This window comes from Brassica napus, chromosome C3 (assembly GCF_020379485.1).
Source record: "Brassica napus cultivar Da-Ae chromosome C3, Da-Ae, whole genome shotgun sequence".
Lineage (NCBI taxonomy): Eukaryota > Viridiplantae > Streptophyta > Magnoliopsida > Brassicales > Brassicaceae > Brassica > Brassica napus.
In genome coordinates this window covers 46,629,851-46,657,578 of record NC_063446.1, presented here as the reverse complement: position 1 = coordinate 46,657,578, position 27,728 = coordinate 46,629,851, and the positions used below count along the sequence as shown (strand labels likewise).

At 40.7% G+C, this 27,728-nt stretch overlaps 5 protein-coding genes across 5 annotated transcripts; all 5 read right to left on the bottom strand.

Moving 5' to 3' along the window:
• Positions 1 to 1,077: 1,077 nt before the first annotated feature.
• LOC106355738 lies at positions 1,078 to 1,716 on the bottom strand. Its single transcript, XM_013795632.2, has one exon. The coding sequence runs from the start codon at positions 1,714 to 1,716 to the stop codon at positions 1,078 to 1,080; it is 639 nt and encodes a 212-aa protein (XP_013651086.2).
• A 37-nt stretch (positions 1,717 to 1,753) lies between these two features.
• Positions 1,754 to 2,551, bottom strand: LOC106355737. Its single transcript, XM_013795631.2, has one exon. The coding sequence runs from the start codon at positions 2,549 to 2,551 to the stop codon at positions 1,754 to 1,756; it is 798 nt and encodes a 265-aa protein (XP_013651085.1).
• A 2,532-nt stretch (positions 2,552 to 5,083) lies between these two features.
• LOC125583119 lies at positions 5,084 to 5,710 on the bottom strand. The gene has a single exon (XM_048749685.1). It carries the CDS (start codon positions 5,708 to 5,710, stop codon positions 5,084 to 5,086), a length of 627 nt encoding a protein of 208 aa, XP_048605642.1.
• Positions 5,711 to 9,093: 3,383 nt separating this feature from the next.
• LOC106355735 lies at positions 9,094 to 9,720 on the bottom strand. The gene has a single exon (XM_013795629.1). It carries the CDS (start codon positions 9,718 to 9,720, stop codon positions 9,094 to 9,096), a length of 627 nt encoding a protein of 208 aa, XP_013651083.1.
• Positions 9,721 to 9,844: 124 nt separating this feature from the next.
• Positions 9,845 to 10,555, bottom strand: LOC106355734. Its single transcript, XM_013795628.2, has one exon. The coding sequence runs from the start codon at positions 10,553 to 10,555 to the stop codon at positions 9,845 to 9,847; it is 711 nt and encodes a 236-aa protein (XP_013651082.2).
• Between the last annotated feature and the right edge of the window lie 17,173 nt (positions 10,556 to 27,728).

The following is a 27,728-nucleotide window of genomic DNA, read 5'->3' as shown; positions in this document are numbered from 1 at the left end:
CATTCTCCCTTTTCTCCTTTCTTATCTCGGAGGCTCATCTCCTGTTCCAGGGCCGGAAGCATGGCGGGAGAGAATTCAGCAACGAAATCTGCTAGGACTTGTGATTTGAAAGTTGTGGCAGGTCTGAAGATTACATCGTACTCCCCTAGCTCTACTGTCCATTTGGCGAGGCATCCCGACACTTCAGGCTTGTGGAGAACTGCTTTAATGGGGAAAGATGTAACCACCACAACTTGGTGAGCATGGAAGTAAGGGTAGCTTACGGGCTGCAGTTACTAAAGCCAGGGCGAGCTTCTCGAGGTGGCTATAGTGAGTCTCCGCATCTAGCAGGGACTTGCTAATGTAATAGATGGGATATTGCTTTCTCCCTTCTTCCCTTACGAGGACAGCGCTTACTGCATGTTCTGATACCGCCAAATAAAGTAGCAGAGTCTCTCCATCTAATGGTTTCGAGAGAAGATACGGCGTAGCGAGGTAGGTCTTTAGGTCGGCAAGGGTAGATTCGCATTTGTCGGTCCATTGGAAATCCTTAGGATCCTTCAGAGCCTCGAAAAAGGCGTGCGACTCGCCATTTTTCATTCTTCTTCTTTACCATTACCATGTTGGTTAACCATTCTGGGTACTGTACTTCTCGTATGAACCTGGCGTCATGTAGGTTTCTAACTTCCTCATTGATGATCTCGTCCCTTTCTGGGGCGAACTTCCTCCTCTTCTGTCATACTGAGTATCCACTTGCAGCTTATGCATGATGATCTCGGGGTCGATCCCGGGCATGTCCTCATGGGACCAGGTGAAGCAATCTGAATTAAAACGCAGGAAGTCAACCAATCTCCGCCTTAACCCTTATGTGAGTTTGGATCCCACATTAAGATTTCGTGCCGAGTCTCCTTCTACTAATGGTACCTCATCCATTTCCTTGACTTCAAGCTCCTCCATGTGAGGGGCCGGAAGCTTTTGTTGTAATTGCTATAAGACTTGGGTTTTTCCCTCCAGGGTGGTCTGATAGCAGGATCAGGAGTTCTCCTGATCTCCCCTGATCGTCTTGGTGCCCCAGGGAGTATGGAACTTGATCGACTGCTAGAGCGTTGAAGGGACGGCTCCCATGTCATGGATCCAGGGCCGCCTGAGTATCATGTTGTAAGAGGATGTGCAGTCGACGACCAAAAACTTGGTTGCCATGTTGACCCCTCCGGCGTACACTAGGATGATGACTTCTCCGGTAGTTTGCTTGACTTCTCCGCTGAAGCCTATGAGTAGGGTGAACATCCGCGTCAACGCCTTTTCCTCCAGCCCTAGATCGTCGTATGCGGTCTGGAAGATAATATTACTGGAGCTTCCATTGTCTACCAATATTCGTTTCACTAGGCGGTTTGCTATAGTGAGTGATATGACCAAGGCGTCATGATGAGGAGCCAAGACCTTCTCCTGCTCTTTGGCGGTGAAACTAATTTCGTTTGTACCCAGGAGCATGCGTTTTGGTTTCCCATTCTCCTGGCTGTTCTTGGCGTTTCTGGTGCTTCTCTTGGCGGCTGTGTGATTGACTCCGCTTATTTCTGAGCCGCCCGAGATGACATGGATTACTCTATCCTGGCGTTGTGGTGAGGCAGGAACCGCTTTAGTGGGCTGATTTTCGGTGTCTTTATTCAAGAGGCTCTTGGCCTTATCGGAAATGAATTCCCTGAGGTGTCCTTTCATGAGGAGCTCGTTGACCTCCATCCTTAGGGCGACGCAGTCTTCCGTTTTATGACTGTGGTCACTGTGGAAGTCGCACCATCGGTTTGGATTCCAAATTAAAGTCGGAGGTCATCATCTTCTGAAGCCACTTGACATGTTGGTCCATCTGCCTCAGAACATTGATTAGCTCAGGCTTTGATATCGACAGATGAGAAATGTTGGGCCATGTTTTCACAGCCATTCCTTCGGCTCTATCCAGAGGGCGATTCTGGTATCTGCCCCTGCTCTTGTTACTTAACTCTCTGGCGGATTTAGGATGAGATCCCTCATCGCGATCGCTCTTCATCTGCCTGGGTAATTTCTGGTCCTGCTTATGTTGGGCCTTTGCCCAGCCCGCGACGTCTTCCTCCCATTTCACATGTGCCCAGGCTCGGGATAGGACGTCTTCCATGGTCTTGCACTGGTATTTGGTCAGTTCCTTGTAGAGGTCTCCATTGGGGAGCATACCCTTTTTGAAAGCAGAGATGGTTGTCGCCGCGTTGCATTCCGGGATGGCGACATTCTCTGGGTTGAAGCACACAATGTAGGTATGGAGTGGCTCAGCTCTAAGTTGAAGGATTTCATAGAGGTCGTCTGAACTCTTCTCCAGGCTCCTGCTGCTGGCGAACTGCTCCACGAACTTGTCACTAAGGGTAGCGTAGGACCGTATGGACCTGGTGGGAAGATTGATATACCATTGAAGGGCAGGACCGGTCAGAGTCGAACTGAAGCCTTTACAAATGGTTGCCTCCCTTAGCTCCTTCTGGATCACCACGGTGAGCATCTGTAGTTTGTATTGTGCGACGTGGTTGTTCGGATCGCTTGTCACATCATACATTCTTATGTTGGGGATATAGAACTTACGCGGTATCTCCATCAAATCGATCTCATCCACGAACGGGGTGTCAGTGTAGGAGTCACTACAAGAAAACAGCGGTATTCTGACGAACATTCCGACGGAAAATGAAATCCTCGGAATATCCCAAGAAAACAGCGGTATTAAAACACTTATAAACCATGGCTAAAAGTGGGTAAAATCCATGGTCTATCAAGATCCTACACAAAAATTCCCTAACACCTTCTGTATAATTTCCCTTGGAAAATGCAGTATTTGGCTGCTTGCCTCTTTACTTTTCGGCTTTCGCCGCGATCTTCAGGGAGGATATCATTTTATAGGTAGTTGATGATGGGAGTCATCCAGATTTCTCCTTCGTCTATGGCAGAGACTTCTTCAGGCTCTGCCTCTTTTTCCGTAACTGGCTACTGAAGTACCAGCAATGTAATGCTCATTTGACTCATGGTCTCCAGGGCGGACCCTAGGTTAGCCAGGACATCGGCCTGGGAATTATGATCTCTGGGGATCTGCGCGAGCTTGCAGCGTTGAAATTCGTCAATTAGGCGCTTGGCCACAAACAGATATCTGATCATGCTTGCGTCTTTGGCTTGGTAGTCCCCTTGGACCTGACTTATTATCAGCTATGAGTCGCTAAAGACCTGGATGTTTGTTTCCCTCATTCACTTTGTGAGTGATAAGCCTGCCTGCGATCAAGGCTTCATATTCGGTTTCGTTGTTTGTCGCCTTGAAGTTGCATCTCACGGCCCTTGAAGCTGACTCTCCAGCAGGGGAGGTTAGGACTATGCATGCACCTGCCACACCCCCACCCCCCGGCGTTACTAGAACCATCAACATACAGAGTACATTCTCCCTTTTCTCCTTTCTTATCTCGGAGGCTCATCTCCTGTTCCAGGGCCGGAAGCATGGCGGGAGAGAATTCAGCAACGAAATCTGCTAGGACTTGTGATTTGAAAGCTGTGGCAGGTCTGAAGATTACATCGTACTCCCCTAGCTCTACTGTCCATTTGGCGAGTTGTCCCGACACTTCAAGCTTGTGGAGAACTGCTTTAATGGGGAAAGATGTAACCACCACAACTTGGTGAGCATGGAAGTAAGGGTAGCTTACGGGCTGCAGTTACTAAAGCTAGGGCGAGCTTCTCGAGGTGGCTATAGTGAGTCTCCGCATCTAGCAGGGACTTGCTAATGTAATAGATGGGATATTGCTTTCTCCCTTCTTCCCTTACGAGGACAGCGCTTACTGCATGTTCTGATACCGCCAAATAAAGTAGCAGAGTCTCTCCATCTAATGGTTTCGAGAGGAGATACGGCGTAGCGAGGTAGGTCTTTAGGTCGGCAAGGGTAGATTCGCATTTGTCGGTCCATTGGAAATCCTTAGGATCCTTCAGAGCCTCGAAAAAGGCGTGCGACTTGTCAGACAACCTGGAGATGAATCTACTCAAGGTGGTCATTCTGCCTGTCAATCTTTGCACTTCCTTTACGTTACAGGGAGAAGGAATTGCATGGATGGCTCTTATTTGCTCTGGATTAGCTTCAATGCCCCGGTGAGTGACTATATATCCGAGGAATTTTCCGGAGGTGACGCTGAACGAACACTTCGCATGATTAAGCTTCTTATTGTATCTCCTCAGAGTGGTTAAAGCTTTTGTAGATGCGAGATATGGTCCTCTGCCTCTAGGGACTTGACCAACATATCATCGATATATACCTCCATGGTCTATCCGATTTTTTCGGCGAACATCATGATCACAAGTCTCTGGTAGGTCGAACCGGCGTTCTTAAAGCCAAACGGCATGACCTTATAATAGTAGATACCCCTGGATGTCATGAACAAGGTTTTCTCCTGGTCCTCCGGATGCATGAGGACCTGGTTATAGCCGGAGAACGCATCCATGAAGCTCATCAGTTGGTTACCTGCTGTGGCGTTTACCAGCTTGTCGATGTGAGGTAAGGGAAACAGATCCTTTGGATAAGATTTGTTGAGGTCTGTGAAGTCCATACAGACTCGCCATTTCTCATTCTTCTTCTTTACCATTACCATGTTGGTTAACCATTCTGGGTACTGTACTTCTCGTATGAACCTGGCGTCATGTAGGTTTCTGACTTCCTCATTGATGATCTCGTCCCTTTCTGGGGCGAACTTCCTCCTCTTCTGTCATACTGAGTATCCACTTGCAGCTTATGCATGATGATCTCGGGGTCGATCCCGGGCATGTCCTCATGGGACCAGGTGAAGCAATCTGAATTAAAATGCAGGAAGTCAACCAATCTCCGCCTTAACCCTTATGTGAGTTTGGATCCCACCTTAAGATTTCGTGCCGAGTCTCCTTCTACTAATGGTACCTCATCCATTTCCTTGACTTCAAGCTCCTCCATGTGAGGGGCCGGAAGCTTTTGCTGTAATTGCTATAAGACTTGGGTTTTTCCCTCCAGGGTGGTCTGATAGCAGGATCAGGAGTTCTCCTGATCTCCCCTGATCGTCTTGATGCCCCAGGGAGTATGGAACTTGATCGACTGCTAGAGAGTTGAAGGGACGGCTCCCATGTCATGGATCCAGGGCCGCCTGAGTATCATGTTGTAAGAGGATGTGCAGTCGACGACCAAAAACTTGGTTGCCATGTTGACCCCTCCGGCGTACACTAGGATGATGACTTCTCCGGTAGTTTGCTTGACTTCTCCGCTGAAGCCTATGAGTAGGGTGAACATCCGCGTCAACGCCTTTTCCTCGTCGTATGCGGTCTGGAAGATAATATTACTGGAGCTCCCATTGTCTACCAATATTCGTTTCACTAGGTGGTTTGCTATAGTGAGTGATATGACCAAGGCGTCATGATGAGGAGCCAAGACCTTCTCCTGCTCTTTGGCGGTGAAACTAATTTCGTCTGTACCCAGGAGCATGCGTTTTGGTTTCCCATTCTCCTGGTTGTTCTTGGCGTTTCTGGTGCTTCTCTTGGCGGCTGTGTGATTGACTCCGCTTATTTCTGAGCTGCCCGAGATGACATGGATTACTCTATCCTGGCGTTGTGGTGAGGCAGGAACCGCTTTAGTGGGCTGATTTTCGGTGTCTTTATTCAAGAGGCTCTTGGCCTTATCGGAAATGAATTCCCTGAGATGTCCTTTCATGAGGAGCTCGTTGACCTCCATCCTTAGGGCGACGCAGTCTTCCGTTTTATGACTGTGGTCACTGTGGAAGTCGCACCATCGGTTTGGATTCCAAATTAAAGTCGGAGGTCATCATCTTCTGAAGCCACTTGACATGTTGGTCCATCTGCCTCAGAACATTGATTAGCTCAGGCTTTGATATCGACAGATGAGAAATGTTGGGCCATGTTTTCACAGCCATTCCTTCTGCTCTATCCAGAGGGCGATTCTGGTATCTGCCCCTGCTCTTGTTACTTAACTCTCTGGCGGATTTAGGATGAGATCCCTCATCGCGATCGCTCTTCATCTGCCTGGGCAATTTCTGGTCCTGTTTATGTTGGGCCTTTGCCCAGCCCGCGACGTCTTCCTCCCATTTCACATGCGCCCAGGCTCGGGATAGGACGTCTTCCATTGTCTTGCACTGGTATTTGGTCAGTTCCTTGTAGAGGTCTCCATTGGGGAGCATACCCTTTTTGAAAGCAGAGATGGTTGTCGCCGCGTTGCATTTCGGGATGGCGACATTCTCCGGGTTGAAGCACACAATGTAGGTATGGAGTGGCTCAGCTCTATGTTGAAGGATTTCATAGAGGTCGTCTGAACTCTTCTCCAGGCTCCTGCTGCTGGCGAACTGCTCCACGAACTTGTCACTAAGGGTAGCGTAGGACCGTATGGACCTGGTGGGAAGATTGATATACCATTGAAGGGCAGGACCGGTCAGAGTCGAACTGAAGCCTTTACACATGGTTGCCTCCCTTAGCTCCTTCTGGATCACCACGGTGAGCATCTGTTGTTTGTATTGTGTGACGTGGTTGTTCGGATCGCTTGTCACATCATACATTCTTATGTTGGGGATATACAACTTACGCGGTATCTCCATCAAATCGATCTCATCCACGAACGGGGTGTCAGTGTAGGAGTCACTACAAGAAAACAGCGGTATTCTGACGAACATTCCGACGGAAAATGAAATCCTCGGAATATCCCAAGAAAACAGCGGTATTAAAACACTTATAAACCATGGCTAAAAGTGGGTAAAATCCATGGTCTATCAAGATCCTACACAAAAATTCCCTAACACCTTATGTATAATTTCCCTTGGAAAATGCAGTATTTGGCTGCTTGCCTCTTTACTTTTCGGCTTTCGCCGCGTTCTTCAGGGAGGATATCATTTTATAGGTAGTTGATGATGGGAGTCATCCAGATTTCTCCTTCGTCTATGGCAGAGACTTCTTCAGGCTCTGCCTCTTTTTCCGTAACTGGCTACTGAAGTACCAGCAATGGAATGCTCATTTGACTCGTGGTCTCCAGGGCGGACCCTAGGTTAGCCAGGACATCGGCCTGGGAATTATGATCTCTGGGGATCTGCGCGAGCTTGCAGCGTTGAAATTCGTCAATTAGGCGCTTGGCCACAAACAGATATCTGATCATGCTTGCGTCTTTGGCTTGGTAGTCCCCTTGGACCTGACTTATTATCAGCTATGAGTCGCTAAAGACCTGGATGTTTTTTGCCCTCATTCACTTTGTGAGTGATAAGCCTGCCTGCGATCAAGGCTTCATATTCGGTTTCGTTGTTTGTCGCCTTGAAGTTGCATCTCACGGCCCTTGAAGCTGACTCTCCAGCAGGGGAGGTTAGGACTATGCATGCACCTGCCACACCCCCCCACCCCCCCCCCACCCCCCCCGACGTTACTAGAACCATCAACATACAGAGTACATTCTCCCTTTTCTCCTTTCTTATCTCGGAGGCTCATCTCCTGTTCCAGGGCCGGAAGCATGGCGGGAGAGAATTCAGCAACGAAATCTGCTAGGACTTGTGATTTGAAAGCTGTGGCAGGTCTGAAGATTACATCGTACTCCCCTAGCTCTACTGTCCATTTGGCGAGTTGTCCCGACACTTCAGGCTTGTGGAGAACTACTTTAATGGGGAAAGATGTAACCACCACAACTTGGTGAGCATGGAAGTAAGGGTAGCTTACGGGCTGCAGTTACTAAAGCCAGAGCAAGCTTCTCGAGGTGGCAATAGTGAGTCTCCGCATCTAGCAGGGACTTGCTAATGTAATAGATGGGATATTGCTTTCTCCCTTCTTCCCTTACGAGGACAGCGCTTACTGCATGTTCTGATACCGCCAAATAAAGTAGCAGAGTCTCTCCATCTAATGGTTTCGAGAGGAGATACGGCGTAGCGAGGTAGGTCTTTAGGTCGGCAAGGGTAGATTCGCATTTGTCGGTCCATTGGAAATCCTTAGGATCCTTCAGAGCCTCGAAAAAGGCGTGCGACTTGTCAGACAACCTGGAGATGAATCTACTCAAGGTGGTCATTCTGCCTGTCAATCTTTGCACTTCCTTTACGTTACAGGGAGAAGGAATTGCATGGATGGCTCTTATTTGCTCTGGATTAGCTTCAATGCCCCGGTGGGTGACTATATATCCGAGGAATTTTCCGGAGGTGACGCTGAACGAACACTTCGCACGATTAAGCTTCTTATTGTATCTCCTCAGAGTGGTGAAAGCTTGTTGTAGATGCGAGATATGGTCCTCTGCCTCTAGGGACTTGACCAACATATCATCGATATATACCTCCATGGTCTATCCGATTTTGTCTGCGAACATCATGATCACAAGTCTCTGGTAGGTCGAACCGGCGTTCTTAAGGCCAAACGGCATGACCTTATAATAGTAGATACCCCTGGATGTCATGAACAAGGTTTTCTCCTGGTCCTCCGGATGCATGAGGACCTGGTTATAGCCGGAGAACGCATCCATGAAGCTCATCAGTTGGTTACCTGCTGTGGCGTTTACCAGCTTGTCGATGTGAGGTAAGGGAAACAGATCCTTTGGATAAGATTTGTTGAGGTCTGTGAAGTCCATACAGACTCGCCATTTCTCATTCTTCTTCTTTACCATTACCATGTTGGTTAACCATTCTGGGTACTGTACTTCTCGTATGAACCTGGCGTCATGTAGGTTTCTGACTTCCTCATTGATGATCTCGTCCCTTTCTGGGGCGAACTTCCTCCTCTTCTGTCATACTGAGTATCCACTTGCAGCTTATGCATGATGATCTTGGGGTCGATCCCGGGCATGTCCTCATGGGACCAGGTGAAGCAATCTGAATTAAAACGCAGGAAGTCAACCAATCTCCGCCTTAACCCTTATGTGAGTTTGAATCCCACCTTAAGATTTCGTGCCGAGTCTCCTTCTACTAATGGTACCTCATCCATTTCCTTGACTTCAAGCTCCTCCATGTGAGGGGCCGGAAGCTTTTGCTGTAATTGCTATAAGACTTGGGTTTTTCCCTCCAGGGTGGTCTGATAGCAGGATCAGGAGTTCTCCTGATCTCCCCTGATCGTCTTGATGCCCCAGGGAGTATGGAACTTGATCGACTGCTAGAGTGTTGAAGGGACGGCTCCCATGTCATGGATCCAGGGCCGCCTGAGTATCATGTTGTAAGAGGATGTGCAGTCGACGACCAAAAACTTGGTTGCCATGTTGACCCCTCCGGCGTACACTAGGATGATGACTTCTCCGGTAGTTTGCTTGACTTCTCCGCTGAAGCCTATGAGTAGGGTGAACATCCGCGTCAACGCCTTTTCCTCGTCGTATGCAGTCTGGAATATAATATTACTGGAGCTTCCATTGTCTACCAATATTCGTTTCACTAGGTGGTTTGCTATAGTGAGTGATATGACCAAGGCGTCATGATGAGGAGCCAAGACCTTCTCCTGCTCTTTGGCGGTGAAACTAATTTCGTCTGTACCCAGGAGCATGCGTTTTGGTTTCCCATTCTCCTGGCTGTTCTTTGCGTTTCTGTTGCTTCTCTTGGCGGCTGTGTGATTGACTCCGCTTATTTCTGAGCCGCCCGAGATGACATGGATTACTCTATCCTGGCGTTGTGGTGAGGCAGGAACCGCTTTAGTGGGCTGATTTTTGGTGTCTTTATTCAAGAGGCTCTTGGCCTTATCGGAAATGAATTCCCTGAGGTGTCCTTTCATGAGGAGCTCGTTGACCTCCATCCTTAAGGCGACGCAGTCTTCCGTTTTATGACTGTGGTCACTGTGGAAGTCGCACCATCGGTTTGGATTCCAAATTAAAGTCGGAGGTCATCATCTTCTGAAGCCACTTGACATGTTGGTCCATCTACCTCAGAACATTGATTAGCTCAGGCTTTGATATCGACATATGAGAAATGTTGGGCCATGTTTTCACAGCCATTCCTTCGGCTCTATCCAGAGGGCGATTCTGGTATCTGCCCCTGCTCTTGTTACTTAACTCTCTGGCGGATTTAGGATGAGATCCCTCATCGCGATCGCTCTTCATCTGCCTGGGCAATTTCTGGTCATGCTTATGTTGGGCCTTTGCCCAGCCCGCGACGTCTTCCTCCCATTTCACATGCGCCCAGGCTCGGGATAGGACGTCTTCCATGGTCTTGCACTGGTATTTGGTCAGTTCCTTGTAGAGGTCTCCATTGGGGAGCATACCCTTTTTGAAAGCAGAGATGGTTGTCGCCGCGTTGCATTCCGGGATGGTGACATTCTCCGGGTTGAAGCACACAATGTAGGTATGGAGTGGCTCAGCTCTATGTTGAAGGATTTCATAGAGGTCGTCTGAACTCTTCTCCAGGCTCCTGCTGCTGGCGAACTGCTCCACGAACTTGTCACTAAGGGTAGCGTAGGACCGTATGGACCTGGTGGGAAGATTGATATACCATTGAAGGGCAGGACCGGTCAGAGTCGAACTGAAGCCTTTACACATGGTTGCCTCCCATAGCTCCTTCTGGATCACCACGGTGAGCATCTGTTGTTTGTATTGTGCGACGTGGTTGTTCGGATCGCTTGTCACATCATACATTCTTATGTTGGGGATATAGAACTTACGCGGTATCTCCATCAAATCGATCTTATCCACGAACGGGGTGTCAGTGTAGGAGTCACTACAAGAAAACAGCGGTCTTCTGACGGACATTCCGACGGAAAATGAAATCCTCGGAATATCCCGAGGAATTTCCGAGGAAATTCCGAGGAAACACAAAATTTGGTTTCCTCGGAATATACCGACGGAATTCCGAGGAAATACTAATCCGTCGGAATATTCTTATGGAATACCGAGGAAAAACGTATTCCTCGGAAAAAACCGATGAATTCTGAGGATATATTATAGCCGTTAGAGAGCCGTTGGGGGATTTTAAAAATTCCGAGAAAATTCCGACGAACTAGCTGTTTCCGTCGGAATTTCCTCGGTCTGTCGGCAGGATTTCAACTATAAATACAAGCACCCATCTTCCTCTTCATTCACTTCATATCTTCATCCTCCCTCTTACTCTCTTTACACACGAATTTGATTCATAAAAAACATGTCTTCTTCAAATTATTTTCGTTCTTGGATCGATCGACCTCATTTGAATCCAAACACGAGATTGCTTACGGAAGAATACCAACGAGGTATAACCGAATTCATGGGGTTAGTTCACCGACAACCGGAAGCAAAAACAGGTATGTTAAGATGTCGTTGCTCTAATTGTAAAAATAAAAAGGTTATTAAAGAGTGGGATGTTTGGACTCATCTATATTTGAGTGGGTTTACACGAAGTTACAAAATTTGGTATCATCATGGGGAAACTGATTATGAACATGGTAGTACTAGCGAACCTCAGCCAGCGGTTAGATTAGAAGAACCAATTAGAACGGATGTAGATTATTGTGTAGGTACTGAGCAGATGGTAAATGATCATTTTAGAGGGGAAGATTAACCCAATGCACAAGCTAGGAGATTTTATGATATGTTGGATGCTGGAAAGCAACCATTGTACGAAGGTTGCAGAGATGGTCATTCAGCTTTATCATCTGCTACAAGATTGATGGGCATTAAAACAGATTATAATTTGGCTGAAGACTGTGTGGATGCGATTGCTGATTTTGTAAAAGGTATTCTACCCGAGGATAATGTAGCTCCTGGTTCATACTACGAGGTTCAGAAACTCGTAGCTGGTCTTGGTTTATCGTATCAGCTAATAGATGTATGCAGCGACAACTGCATGATTTATTGGAGGGCGGATGAACAGCGGGTTACATGCAAATTTTGTGGAAAGCCTCGTTATAAAGATACGAGTGGAAGAGTTCCAGTGCCATATAAAAGGATGTGGTATTTGCCTTTGACGGAAATGTTGCAGAGGTTGTATCTGTCTGAACGCACAGCGCAACCAATGAGATGGCATGCGGAGCACTCAACAGATGGTGAGATCAGACATCCTTCAGATGCAAAAGCGTGGAAGCATTTCCAATCAAAGTATCCCGACTTTGCGTATGAGAGAAGAAATGTCTACCTTGGATTATGTACTGATGGTTTCAGTCCGTTTGGCAAGAGTGGAAGACAGTATTCTCTATGGCCCGTCATTCTTACACCATACAACCTACCCCCAAACTTGTGCTTACGACGAGAGTTTTTGTTTCTCTCGATTCTCGTTCCCAGACCAGAGCATCCTAAGAGATCACTTGATGTGTTTCTTCAGCCACTAATATATGAGTTGCAACAACTATGGGCTCAAGGTGCTGAAACATACGATGTTTCGTGTAAAGAAAACTTTCAAATGCGGGCAGTACTAATGTGGACAATAAGTGATTTTCCAGCATATGGTATGTTGTCTGGATGGACAACGCATGGAAGGCTATCATGTCCATATTGTCAAGATAACACTGATGCTTTCCAACTAAAACACGGAAGGAAAACGTGTTGGTTTGACTGTCACAGGAGATTCCTACCACCTGATCATCCATATCGTAGGAGTAGGAATTTGTTTACGAAGAACAAGAGGGTGTTTGACAGTCCACCTCCGGAAATTTGTGGGAAAGATTTGAAGATACAACTAAGAGATTTTGGTGCAGAAAGGACGCCAGACGTCGGTGGACATGAGCGTTTTCCGGTAGATGCTGTTGGAGAACTACATAACTGGCACAAAAAAGTATTTTCTGGGATCTGCCATACTGGGAGGATCATCTGCTAAGGCATAATTTAGATGTCATGCATATTGAGAAGAACTTTTTTGACAATCTCATGAACACGATCCTTAATGTTCAAGGTAAAACAAAAGATAATTTGAAGTCAAGACTGGATTTAGTCGATATATGTGCTCGTTCAGAACTTCATGTTGATAAGAATGGTAGGGCTCCTTTTCCCATATACTGACTTGATGCAGAGGGAAAAGATGCGTTCTTTGATTGGATTTCAAACGATGTGGAATTTCCAGACGGTTACGCATCAAATTTGCGTAACTGTATCGACAGAAAGGAAGGAAAGTTTACTGGCTTGAAAAGCCACGATTGCGATGTAATGATGCAGCGCCTCCTTCCGTTCGCCTTCAAGGAACTATTACCACGAAATGTTCATGAAGCAATTGCAGGGATAAGTGGTTTCTTCCGCGATTTATGCACGAGATCAGTGACTCTTGAAGGTATTGAAAATTTGAAGACTAACATAGCCGTGATTCAGTGCAACCTTGAGAAGATATTTTCTCCCTCATTTTTTGATGTTATGGAGCATCTTGTTATTCACCTGGCAAGAGAATTGGAACTTGGTCGTCATGTGCAGTATCGATGGATGTATCTGTATGAGCGGTATATGTTTCATTTGAAGAAGATGGTGAAAAATTTAAGTAGGGTGTAAGGTTCTATAGTCGCACAGATGATCAATCAAGAAACTTCAAACTTTGCCGAGTAATACTTTCCAACAGAAGTTCAGACCAAAAACAGAAGACCTGCTCGGCATGATGATAGAGGCGAACGGGCAACATATCATGTTACGGTTCCAGACATTTTCACAGACGTTGGACGACTTAGCGGAAAACCAAAGGACCGTCGACTTACTGAGCAGGAGCGCAGTCATTTGCAAACATATTTGCTCACCAACTGCGAAGACGTTCTTCAATATGAGAGATAAATAAATTAGCTTACAAATTTTTATTTTAACAAGTTGAAATTTAAATCTTAATTAATTACATTATTGTCATCATATACAGGATTTTCATGGCAGAAAAGCGGTTCGAGTATAGATACGCCACAGAGGACGAACTAGAAGAAATGAAGCAGAGAGAATTTACTGGATGGATGTTTACTTATGTGAGTGCTTTAAACAAATTAAAATATATTTTATCACATATTTATACTAATTCACATTTATTGATATAACATATATATATGTGCTATTAATAGGTGTCTGCTGGTTTGGCCAGAGGTGAAACATTTGACGATTGGATACGTGAGATGGTCGTTGGACCAAACTTTGTTGTGAAGTCATATCCGAGATTTTGTACTCGAGGATATGCATTCACAACTCAGAAGAGGAGACGTTCGAGTACGACTTATGATGCTGGCGTTTGTTCTGCATCAGGAGATGATGTATACTACGGACACATACATGAGATTTTGGAAATCAAGTATTTGGGCATGGTTGGATTGCGCTGTATTGTTTTCTATTGTGATTGGCACGACAACACTCCATATCGAGGTGTGAGAACAGAAGCATTTGGTGTTACATCAGTAAATTCGAGGCGAAAGCTGCAATATTATGATCCTTTCAGGTAATTAAATGTTAATTATTCAGAATGATTCATCATTATGTGTATTAATTTATAATTTTACTAATAATTTTCTACAAGTTACAGGTTTGTTATATCAAGTACCCCCGGGTAAGGAACAGAGATGATCCATGGGTTACTGTTACAACACTCAACCCGAGAGGCCGAGTTCACGGAAGTTCTGAGCTGGAAGACCCACTACAACCAAGCACATCCGGCAACTTAAGTGCAGCAGAAGATTTAGCTGGAGTTGGCCTTGTAGTCGATTTAACCGACTTCGGAGAGGAAGTCGTCGTTCATGTAGAGGATGAACCAGTGATTGGAGAGTTTCACCAAGATCCAGATTCAGATTCATCTGGTGATGACGACTCGGAAACAGACTACCATTGATTTTTTTTTTTTTTTAAAGAAATACCGAGGAAATTCCGAGGAAAACTTGATATACTCGATCGATCGATCACATTATTTTTTTTTTTTTAAAAGAAATACCGAGGAATTTGTTTTTCCTCAGAATTTCCTCGGAATATTCCGAGGCTTTTCCGAGGAAACAAGGTTTTTAAAGGGAATACTTACAATTCGTTTTGAAATTTTGTTATTTCATGGTTTATGCTCATCTATACAAAGAATCATCAATGGTATGCATTACAATTATATAAGAAATTAAATACGGCAAAAAAATTGATGTTTTGAAACCTCAAACACTAGTTCCTCGGTATTTCCTCGGAATATTCCGACGGAATTCCGAGGAAGATAAGGGTTTCCTCGGAATTCCCTCGGAATATTCCGAGGAAAATCCGAGGAAATAGGGGTTTTAAACCGAAAACAACGTTTTGCGGTTTGAATAACACTTATATAACCCTTATTAAGTGTCTTAGATTTATTATGTAGTCAAAAATTTGTTTCTTACCCTATAATAAACACTTTTCCGATTGTATGAACGAAATCCCCACAACATAAGAGAAACACTTATACACTTTAATGAACGGTAAAGGGAATACTTACAATTCGTTTTGAAATTTTGTTATTTCATGGTTTATGCTCATCTATACAAAGAATCATCAATGGTATGCATTACAATTGTATAAGAAATGAAATACGGCAAAAAAAATTGATGTTTTAAAACCCCAAACACTAGTTCCTCGGTATTTCCTCGGAATATTCCGATGGAATTCCGAGGAAGATAAGGGTTTCCTCGGAATTCCCTCGGAATATTCCGAGGAAATTCTAAGGAAACAAGGTTTTTAAATCGAAAACAACGTTTTTCGGTTTGAATAACACTTATATAACCCTTATTAAGTGTCTTAGACTTATTGTGTAGTCAAAAATTTGTTTCTTACCCTATAATAAACACTTTTCCGATTGTATGAACGAAATCCCCACAACATAAGAGAAACACTTATACACTTTAATGAACGGTAAAGGGAATACTTACAATTCATTTTGAAATTTTGTTATTTCATGGTTTATGTTCATCTATACAAAGAATCATCAATGGTATGCATTACAATTGTATAAGAAATGAAATACGGCAAAAAAATTGATGTTTTGAAACCCCAAACACTAGTTCCTCGGTATTTCCTCGGAATATTCCGACGGAATTCCGAGGAAGATAAGGGTTTCCTCGGAATTCCCTCGGAATATTCCGAGGAAATTCCGAGGAAATAGGGGTTTTAAACCGAAAACAACGTTTTGCGGTTTGAATAACACTTATATAACCCTTATTAATAGTGTCTTAGACTTATTATGTAGTCAAAAATTTGTTTCTTACCCTATAATAAACACTTTTCCGATTGTATGAACGAAATCCCCACAACATAAGAGAAACACTTATACACTTTAATGAACGGTAAAGGGAATACTTACAATTTGTTTTGAAATTTTGTTATTTCATGGTTTATTCTCATCTATACAAAGAATCATCAATGGTATGCATTACAATTGTATAAGAAATGAAATACGGCAAAAAAAATTGATGTTTTGAAACCCCAAACACTAGTTCCTCGGTATTTCCTCGGAATATTCCGACGGAATTCCGACGGATATTTTACTATCCGTCGGAATTTCCTCGGAATATTTTCATTTAACCGGGCAAATATTTTGAGAAAATTGAAATTAGAATTCCGACGGAATTCCGACGGATACTATCCGTCGGACCCTAGGTTTTATAACCACGAGCCGCTTCTTCTTCCCCATTTCTCTCTTCTTCCTCTGCACGACTCCTCCGGCGATTTCCCACTGAAATTCGACGATATCTCCGGCGATCTCTTCTCTTACATAAATCATGTAAGGACCCTATCCCACTCTCTTAGGTTCTATTTGTTAGGTTTTTGTGTAGTTTTGATAGATTTTTGTTAGGGTGATTGGTTAGGATTGTGATTTGGGTTTATAATAGGTTTAGAATTGTGATTTGGTTGAATAATTTGTTTTGTTGAATTGATTTAGGTTTTTAATAATGTTTTTTATTTTTTGTAGGTTTAGAATTGTTTTGGTATACAAAATCGATTTTTGTATTTTACAAAACGATTTTTGTATATAAATTCGATTTTTTGGATTTTACAAAATGTTTTTTGTATAAAATTTTTTTTGGATTTTACAAAACATTTTTAATATCTATAAAACTTTTTTTGTTTAAAAACTATTATTTGGGATTTACAAAAAAATATATATATATTTTTATATTTACAAAACATTTTTAATATTAAAACTTTTTTATTATTAAAACTATTTTTTGTAATTATTAAACTATTTTTTATTAATTAAACTATTTTTTATATTATTAATTATTTATATATATTATTTAACATTTATTAAAATATCTTTAAAACTTTTTTTGTTATTAAAAAATTTATTATATTGGGATTTTTATTTTTAAAAAATTTTTATATTTTTATATAAATTTTTATATTTTTTTTTATTTTTAATATTATTAAAACTATTTTTTGTAATTATTAACTATTTTTTTTTATTAAAACTATTTTTTTGTTTATTAAACTATTTTATATATTTATTAAACATTTTTAATTTCTATAAATATTTTATTTATTAAAAACTTTTATTTGGGATTTTTTTTAAAAAAAAAATTAATTTATAAAAAAAATATTATTTATAAGTAATAATTTATATTTTTTTTTTAATTTACAGGTCTCATGATGATCAGACCCGGCCTCGACAGCGTCGTGGTCGTGGTGGTACGGAGAGCCAGTCTCGGGATTCCAGCCATTTTCAGGATTCCCTTCGCCCCACAGCCCTAGCTCCTAACATCCCTCTGCTGCCCGCTCTGCTCCTGCATCCGCTCCGCTCCTCCGGGTCCTCCGGGAGTGATGAGTGTTGCGGAGTTGGTTCAACAGCCCGGTCGTGACCATCTTCCCTATCTCACTCTGTATCCACATGGACGGGGTCAAACATGGTAATTAAACATTTTTTTTTTCTTTAAATTTGGATTCATTATTAACCGTTTGTTCTTTTCATTAGGTTCAACCGATCCGGGAACGGGATCAGCGCATGGATCAACCGTATGATGTACTCGGCCCTCGACAGGGGACATCCGACTTTCACTCACTTCCCTACCGACAAGCAGCATCTGTGGTTTCGTCAGTTTGCGGTAAGTATTCTAATTTTTTACTTATATTTTTAATCTTTAATATAAATTTTCTACTAATTGTGTTTTTTTTTCAGCAAGAGTTCAACTAGAATTCCGATGAGACGCTCTTTATCTATCACCACTTCGTCCATAAAGTTATGGACAACTATGGGAAGCAGATCCACGAGTGGAAGAAGAAGTGGGAAATCAATAAGGTTCGATTTAATTTATTAAACAATTTTTTAATTTATTAAACTATTTTTTTATTTATTAAACGTTTTTCTTTTTTTTTTATTAAAAGGTCCCAAAGTCGATGAACGACACGGTCTGGAAGGAGTTGTGTGCGCATTGGGATAAGGAAGAGACGAAAGAAACTTCTTCCACCAACTCCACCAACCGCAGGAGCGACCGTAAAGGGAAGGGCATCTACAAGCATAACTTGGGTGCTCAATCTATTGCCACTCTGGGAGATCGCATGGTAAGTTCAACCGTTTTTTCTTCAATTATTTGAGTTTCAGAATTTTAATTTATTGTGCATTTCTTCTAATTTCTAATGTTTCTTTAATTTATGTTTTTTTCAAGGCGGAAGAAAATGATGGCGAGCCGGTTGATGATCTCGCCCTAATGAAGAGGGCGTATACCAACAAGAAGACCGGCCAGATTGATGACGGTCTTGTGAGGGACGTGGTCGACCTGGTCCAAACTCAGGTGGTAGACGAAGTGTCTCAGCTTCAAACCGAGGATGACGCTTCGACGGCTTCGACCAACTTGTCCCGGTTTCGAATCAACGAAACCGTTGAATCGGTAAGTTCTTTTTTTTAAGTTCAATTTATTTATTTCTTGATTTTTATTTTATCATCAATTTATATTATTTAAATTTGGCTATTTATATTTCAGTCGGTTCCAAAGAAGAAGGGACGTTTGGTCGGTTTGGGTCGTCGCTCCCGGTCGGCTGCTCCTTCTTCTGCACCACCGCCATATGTTGATCCAGAAGTTCTTACGGCTCAGCTGAAGGACAAGGATGATCGGATATCTGCGTTGGAAACCCAGATGGCAGCTCAACAGGCGGGCTATGAGACACAGAAGAGGCTGAACGAGCAGATGATGGAGATGATGAAGAGGATGTACCCGAACGAGGTGTTCCCAAACATTCAAGACCCGTAGTTTTTTTTTTTTTTAACCAAAAACTCGGAATGTTTTATTTTTATTTGTAGAACTTTGAATTATCTAATATGTTTTCAGTTTTAATTTTAATTTTATATTTTCAAATTTAAATTTCACAAATTTTAATTTTTAAAAAAAAAAAAAAAAATTTAAAACAATTAATTTTTTCGAAATTCCGAGGAAAAACACCCTCGGAAATTTCCGACGACCTTTTCCTCTGAATAAGTCGTCGGAATTTTAAAAAAAAAATCTGAGGGAATGTTCCTCGGAATTTTCCGAGGACCTTTTCCTCGGAATAAGTCATCGGAATTTTAAAAAAAAATCCGAGGGAATGTTCCTCGGAAATTTCCGAGGGCCACGTTCCTCGGAAATTTCCGAGGGCCACGTTCCTCGGAAATGCCCGATGCATATTCCGAGGAATATTTCGTCGGAACTTCCGAGGATTGGACCATCGGAAATTTACTCGGAATATACCGAGGAAGTCCTCCCTCGGTATATTCCGAGGAACTTTCCGACGATCTAGTGGTCCTCGGAGTTTCCTCGGAAATTCAATTCCTCAGAATTCCGTCGGAAATTTCCGAGGGATTTCCGAAGAAAAATGAATTTCCGAGGAGTTATTTCCGAGGACTTTTGTCGTCGGTATGTCGTCGGAATAGCGTTATTCCGACGACATACCGACGATTTTTTCCCTCAGTATGCCGCTGTTTTCTTGTAGTGAGTTAGGATCGCTTCTCCGAATAGGGGAGCCACTCCTGGAAGTCTCTCCACCATGGACTGGATAGTGTCGAATTTTTTGAAGAACATCTCTTCGAGATAGGCCGTTATGGTGGATTTCGAGGTTGTGGCCCCTTCGGGTGCTTCTTCCTCATCTTCCATCTTGGAGTCGCTATCTTCGTGGACCGGGGTTCTCCTGGCAACGTCGCCTCCGTTTGCGGGTTCCCCTTCTGCTGGTACGGATTGACGGGCCCCGCCATCTCTGTCGGTAGGTGTGCTGAGGGGGGGGGGGGGCATAGGTCAAACTCGAGTTCGGAACCTTTGCCGTTTGTTGCTCGTCTTGTCGCGAGCTTGATTCTCATCTCGGAGGACGAGATTCTCGGCATCGAGAGCCCCAAGCTTCTCGGCGCTTTGCTCCAGTTGCTTGGAATGCTCGTTGAGCTGATCCTTCAAGCTTTAGACTTCTGAGAGGAGCTCGGGATTCTCTGTAGTTTCTCGAGCTTAGTGTAGCTCGGTGACTTGACTTTGGAGGGCATCGAGTCGGTTTAGTAACTCGATCTCCCTCAGGGTAGCTTGAGACTCGTCGTCGTGGTCTTCTAATTCCATCGTCACGTGGTTAGGATTACTCCCATCCTTCTAGCGCCAAACTGTTAGGGTATTTTTGTGTAGGGTTGTTTAAGTACCACGGAACACTAGAAGAACAATGTAAGTAGACAAGAACGAGACTAAAAGGGATAATTTATTGATTGTTTGAGTAGGAACTACAACGTTTGGTGTATAAACCATAGTTCTAGCCACCTAGCTCTAATCTCCTAGTCTCTGAATGTCGATCCTTTATTCTAGGGTTTGGGCTCCCCTTATATAGTTGTAGATGTCGGTCGAAATAGGTTAAATTCTTCCATATTTGGAAATATGGAAGAATCCCCTTAGATAGAAAACTTCCATTTTACCCGGAGGCAATGTCTGAAGCAGGGGTCGGAACCAGGGGTCGGAACCAGGGTCCTTCTTAGCAGGAGTCTGGAGGCCGGTGTCCTGCCCGGGGTCTGGAGAAATTTGATACTGGAGTATTTTTCCCAAACACCGACACAACTCAAACTCATCAAACATAGTTAGAGCTCCTTCTATAGACTCCTTCGACCCTTCCACAAAGACCATTAGATCGTCCGCAAAATAAAGATGCGTGAGAGAGTGTGATTGACATCTCAGGTGGAACTTGAACTTCCTCTCTTCCACAGCTCTATCAATTTTTTGGGACAGAAGATTCATACACATCACGAACAAATACGGAGAAAGTGAGCACCCCTGTCGAAGACCTCCTGAGCTTTGAAAATAACCCGCAAGGTCTCCATTCACTTGCACCAAGAAAGAGGGACTGGCGATAAACAATTTGATCCAGTGGATAAACTTCTCATGAATACCTAAAGCTCTCAAACTCTTCAACACAAACATCCATTGAACAGAGTCAAAGGCCTTGGAGATATCAATTTTCATCACGCATCTAGGAGTAACCGAGTCTCTGTGATACTCCTTGATTAGTTCTGAAGCTAAGAGCACATTCTCCATAAGTAACCTTCCTTTCACAAATGCAAACTGATTTTCTGAAATGATTCTTGGAAGTAACTCCTTCAACCGATTAGCCAATATTTTTGACACTACCTTGTATAGGATGTTGCAGCATGCTATCAGACGATAATCTCTCATCTCTAAGGAATCCAGTTTTTTGGGAATTAGTGCTAAAATTGTAGAATTGACTTCTTTAGGTAGAAACCCAAATTTCAATACTGATTGAACAGCAACAGTGAAATCATGAGCAAGCACAGACCAAGTAGTTTTGAAAAACTCATAGGGAAAACCGTCCGGTACCGTAGATTTATTATTTGGCATAGCAAAGAGAACCTTGCGTATCTCCTCATCGGTGACTTATACTTCCAACATTCGGAAATCTTCTGAAGAGCATCTGAACTTAAGCAAATCCTGCAATTCTTCTTCTGAGGTACCTTGATAATTCTCTGGGTTCTGATTAAGAAATCATGAAAAGAACATTTATGCCGCATGTTTCATATCCGAGTGAGTAGTTACTAAGATTCCATTCGAGCATCTGATTTCTCGAATCAGATTATGATCTTGCCTTGTTTTGATAGCTCTATGGAACGTCTTGTTATTCTGATCTTCAACATCTAACCAATGAAGTTTAGCTCTCTTTTTCAAAAAATCTTCTTCAAGACTCGCAACATGCACACTTACCATAAGCTCTAGCTTCCTTTGAATGGAAACTTCACTTGGCTGAGATAGAGTTACTTTCTGCTTTTCACATAGATAGCCAAACGCCTCGTTTGCTTTTTTTTGTTAAGTTACCTAACTTGTCTCTTCCCAACTCTCTTATTAACAGCTTCAGATTCTTCAAATTTTTTTAGAATCAGAACATAGCCGAGGTGGAATGAAACAGCCTTTCTGTTGACTCCCAATACTCCTTAACCATAGATAGAAAGTTTGGTATACTTCCTATAGCATTAACATACTTAAAAGGTCTTCTTATTTTCTCACTCGGAGGAAACAGTTGAACCTTGCACCTCATATGATCAAAGCATTCCCCTGGTTCAAATATTGAGTAAGCATTGTTGAACCGATGCAAAGCTTCTTCATTCAGTAATACTCTATCTAGCTTCTTGCATATAACACCTTCTTCCCTTTTATTGCACCATGTGTACAACGGTCCTTGATAAGCCATGTCAGTGAGATAGCAGTGAAGAACCAGTCTCTGAAAATCCCTCATTCAAATCGAAAGCCTTCCCAAATTCGCAAAACTCGAGTTCTCCTCACCCTCTAGTTCCTCAATTGACTGCTTGTCTGATTATATTTTTTTATGACATGTCACCATCTTGTTTATTTTTTCTTCCGACAGGTTAGAATTCGCTGTTGGAACATCTATTTTTTTAGTAAGTACTCTTCAGAAGGTTACTTTTACATTGGTGAGTGTCTGAAGAAGACGGACCAAAGATGTATACGAAGGAGAATAACTTTTTTAAAATCTTGGAAGAAGGCCAGAAAGTCGATATAGTTAAGTACATTGATTACATGAGTGCCTTTCAAGCCGGGGCGATAGCAACTTTCTCATGCTCTACAAAAGACACGTTCGATGGCAAAACTGTCTCGGAGCTAAGGTATGAAGCATATGTACCAATGGCCTTACGATACCTCAGCTTAATCTGTACATATGCTAGATCAAACTGGAACACCCATAAGATTTCGGTTGCGCACCATCTGTACATTTCTTCACCTTGGAGATGGTTTTGATGCTTGCAAGTTCTTGATCAACGAGCTGAAGGTGTCCGTTCCAATACGGAAGAAAGAGGTGTACGCTAATGTAGAGATTTGGAAGAGAATTATGAGTTTTTGGAGAAAAGATTGGAGCTTGCGGATAAGAGATTGGAGAATGCAGAGACAAGAGAGACAATTTGGTGAAGAACACCCTTTGTTTTGGTTACTTGTAGCAAGCATCACCCTTTTTTTTGTGTTCTCTCAATAAACAAAATGTATTGAACACATTGTTGAATCTTAAGACTTCAATTCCAATTTAGTTTCAAAGGTCACAGCTTTAAACAAGCAATTGGGTGAAAACACACACTCATTGACAGAGCCTTTATGGCCTGAGAGCTTATAGAGAATGGTAATGGTTTTTAGTTTCGTTTAATATAAGTGTTTGTAAGACTCATTAGAATTCTAGCTATATCTAATGATAATAATTGCTAATTCTTAAATTCCAAAGTAAATGGTTTTTAGTGCCTATATCAAAATATGTAGTTGTATAAACAAAGATTAGTCCTTTCAAAATGTTGTACCTAATATTTGATGAAGAGTTTGAAAATCACAAGAAAAACTTAGGAAAAATCGTGCTCTAATGAAGAACAAAAGCTTAATTTCATTTTTTATATTATTATTTTTTGACAAATAAAATCACCTCTACACATGTTAGGAAAGTAAAAAGATTACAAATACAAAATTTTGGAAATCAGGTTTTTCTTATCCATAGAATGTATTTTCTACGTTGCGTAGAAACCATATAAAGCAGATTCCACCATATGTAGATTTTTGAGTTATCTTTAGATTTTGTATTCTTAGAATTTTAGAATTGCTCATAAACATAGAAGATGCATTCAGAAAAAAAATGTAGCTATCTTTATAATGTGTGGACTTCGCATTCCTCATATTTAGAATTTTTAAAAAGTAGATTATTCGTTATAGAGAAAGTAAATTAACTTGTTTAATCTGAAATTAAATTTCTATCCACCTGTTTTCCGTAGAAGATGAAATCTACTTTCCATATAACATCATTTAAAATTTTAATTTAACAAGCTTTTCAACCCAAAAAAAATATCAGTTTGTATATATGAGTATTTCATCAATTGTTTATATTTTTATAATTTTTGATTCATAAAACTATTTATTTCATTAAGTTTGAAAAATAGAAAAGGTAATAAGGACAAAAATGAACAAAAAAATTTAATACTAAAGGGACAAAGATAGTAAATTGTCATTCTAATTTGGCAAATTTCCCAATAAATTAAATTATATATATTATATGACAATATTACTCAACTAATATGTATTATGTTGCTAACATCATAGAAAATTTTGATAACCGAAAAGTATGTTGGATCTGGAATTTGACATTTTCCAATGAAATGTACTTTGAAAAACGAAACATAAAACATATTCAGATGATAAAAAAAAATTAACACATGGATCAAACATTCATAATGTAATGTTATATATACACAAAGAACATGTGATAATAACATGTTAAAATATCATTGCTGGTTACAACTTTGATATACTTTTATAGCTATCGAATTATGTTGATGGTGTTATCAATATAGCACATATTCATGAATATTTGTCATCTGATTCATATTATTCATGTAGTTTTTAATTTATTGTTTTGTATAGTGGTATAAATATTTGTATAGATGACAATTATTTTTCCTTAAAATGATGTATAAAACTAGAGCCAATGTTTTCAGACAACTATATTCCAAAGGGGCAAAACATCATGATGGACAAATTTGCATATAGGGTCTGACTGTATAGACCTTTTAGAGTAAAATTATAGAGTAAAATGTGACAGTTACTCCACTTTACGCTATCTCTTGTCAATCAGGTGAAAAATACAAAAGAAAAATTTTTACTTTCATTTACGCTGAAAGTGTAGTTTTTATTTTGTTTTTTCTGGTTTCACAGTTATATTTTTTCTCTTCTTTATTGGAGAGGAATTGAGAGTAACATAAAATATTATAAATATTATATTTTTTTCTCTCCTTGACTCTAACTTTTTATCCCACCTTCCTTTTCATTTACTCCATATCACTCTGTTTTATTTACTTTAACATTTCTCCAATCACACTCGTAGTGTTTGGGATCTACCCTTAGTTGTTGTGGCTTATCAGTTTCGCCTGTTTGGTTTATCCGAATCAGTTCTCTCTTCTTTTTAGTTAGTATCATGTTGACAAAAAAAAGAAAGAAAACAGAGCCCAATTTGACCAGGACGGAACTAAACCCCGAGTTCTTTCCCTAACCAAATTGTACGACCACCACACTCTCAGACGCGTATTCACCAAGTACGAGCCAGTCAGAATTCAAGTACGAATTGTAGCTTTTTGTGTTGACTAATATTTATTATTCCTTAGTTTAGGGGGTTATTGGGCAAAAAATTCTAGAGGAATTATTAAACTTTGAGATTCCGTTGCTATTGGTTTGTGAATTTTTAAAATCTAAATAGAATCCATTGTTATTGGGGTGATGATTTTTAAATTTCACTCAAAATCTTTTTTTATTGGAAAAGTTTAGTTTTCTTTGATTTTAAGATTCTATTAAATCTATTATTATTGGGACTAAATTTTTTTGTTTTTATTCATAGTACTCAACTTTGAGAATATCATCTATACCCATAAGATTTTTAAAATCAATGTAATAAAATACACTCACATACAAAAACTCAAATTGAAGAATGAAATAATATACAAATCACAACTTTAACATAATACAATTCACAACTTAAAAAAATAGAAAAAAATATTAAAAATTTAAAGTAAAAATTGTAAAAATAATTTTAAAAAGCACTTTCGAATTTTTTTAAAAAACATTTCAAAAATAATAATTCAAAATTTTTTACAAAAATTCAAATTTAAAACATATATTTCGAAATTATATAAAAAAATATTTTATTATTTATATCTCTATAAAGTAAAAAGTAGAAATTAAATTTTTTGGTCATTTTATTTCTTGAGATTTTTAAAGTTGTTTAAGAATTGCCTTAATTGAAATGATTTTCTTTCTATTTTTTTCTACCACCATTAATTTCTTACTTTAAAAGTTAATAACAATCAGTAGAATTCTATACACAAGTAATGAAAATCTATGTAAAAGTATTTGATAAAATTTGTTAAATCTAGTTAACTTGTAAAATCCTCTCAAATATTAAAATCATCAAATTCCACAGAAATTCATGTTCCAATAACCCCCATGTGTTGACTAATTAATTAATAATCAAAACAGAGAAATAAAACCCTCATTCACAACTTTTAAGAGCATGATTATCCCTAGAAACTCATTAAGTTTCTTAATGACTATTTAAGTATTAAATTTTAGTTAAGGAATTTAGGTAAGAGTCACCTAATTTTCTTGCTCCAATGGGAGTTTTTTAACAAGGGGTTTCTTAAAAAAAAAAATATTTAAAGATAGAATTGGAGAAAGAAAAAACATTAAGAGAGGAAGGATTCAAGAATGAAGAGAAGTGTTTTGGTCAACCGGTTATACTATTTGATTATATCGATCTATTTGTGATTAACTTCACCTTGTTACAATCATCAATAACCCGAAGAAAGTTGATATCTCAACAAAAAAACTTTTACCAAAACTATTGAGACCGACTAATCAGCTGTTTCCAACAAGGTTAAGTGGTGATCACTGATCAGAAGGAGCAACTTACAAGCAAGTCAACGCAGATGGGTGATGAAAAGATGGACAACTCACAACTAGTTGTCTTCTTCTTCCAAGCCCCCTAGTCAGGTACCTGGATCATATAAGGAATGTTCTAGCAACTTCAAGGTTCTCAGCCATGAGTACGTAAAGTTATACATATATATATATATATATATATATATATATGTTTACATTTTAGTTTATAGCAGGGACACTTCCAAACATATCACATGCGCCTAAACCAATCAAATACCTGAATCAGTTCTTAGATATTTCGGTTTAAAATGTTACTTTTAAGAATTGGTGAAGCACCTGCACGCAGTTCATAAAAGATATGGTAGGATCTCTCGCCATTGGACAGCTGCACTACTCTTGACTGATCCAAATAGACTACTTGTTAGTCCATGAATAGCTAACTTGTGGAATCTGACTAAAACTTCTCAACAACAAAAATTACCTTTTCTAGCAGAACTGTTGTCATTCAGCACCAAGTAGTCACAGGAAACAAAAATACATGTGAGCTCAATATTCAAGAAAAAATGACAAAGAATAGGACAAATGTTCAGTTCTCTACTCACAAGTTTCAAGTTTTGCTCCGCATATCTTTCCCTTTCCACTAAAATGAATCTCCATCAGTTTCCCCTGCATCAAAACAGATCTACTATGAATCCGGACCACTTATCGGTTTACATAATGTGAGTTATCCTTAAAATGTTTATGTAATTCTTTCCAGACATTCCTTACTCTGCCAACCATAACCAAATCAAGATCACTAAAACTGGTTATTATAAAAGTTAACAACTTGAAGAGACTTTTACCAAGTAGGGAGGATCTGCAACGATTATGTTGAAGCAATGTTTAAGCTCCAACGGTAAATCTTCAGGTTCGTTGTAATCATAAAACGTGAACTCACTTCCATATCTCTCAAACCTTATATCGTACTCCAGCAACTGAACCTGGAGACTCGGATCCTTCTGATGATGATGATGATTATTATTATTACCACAAAGCTAATACAC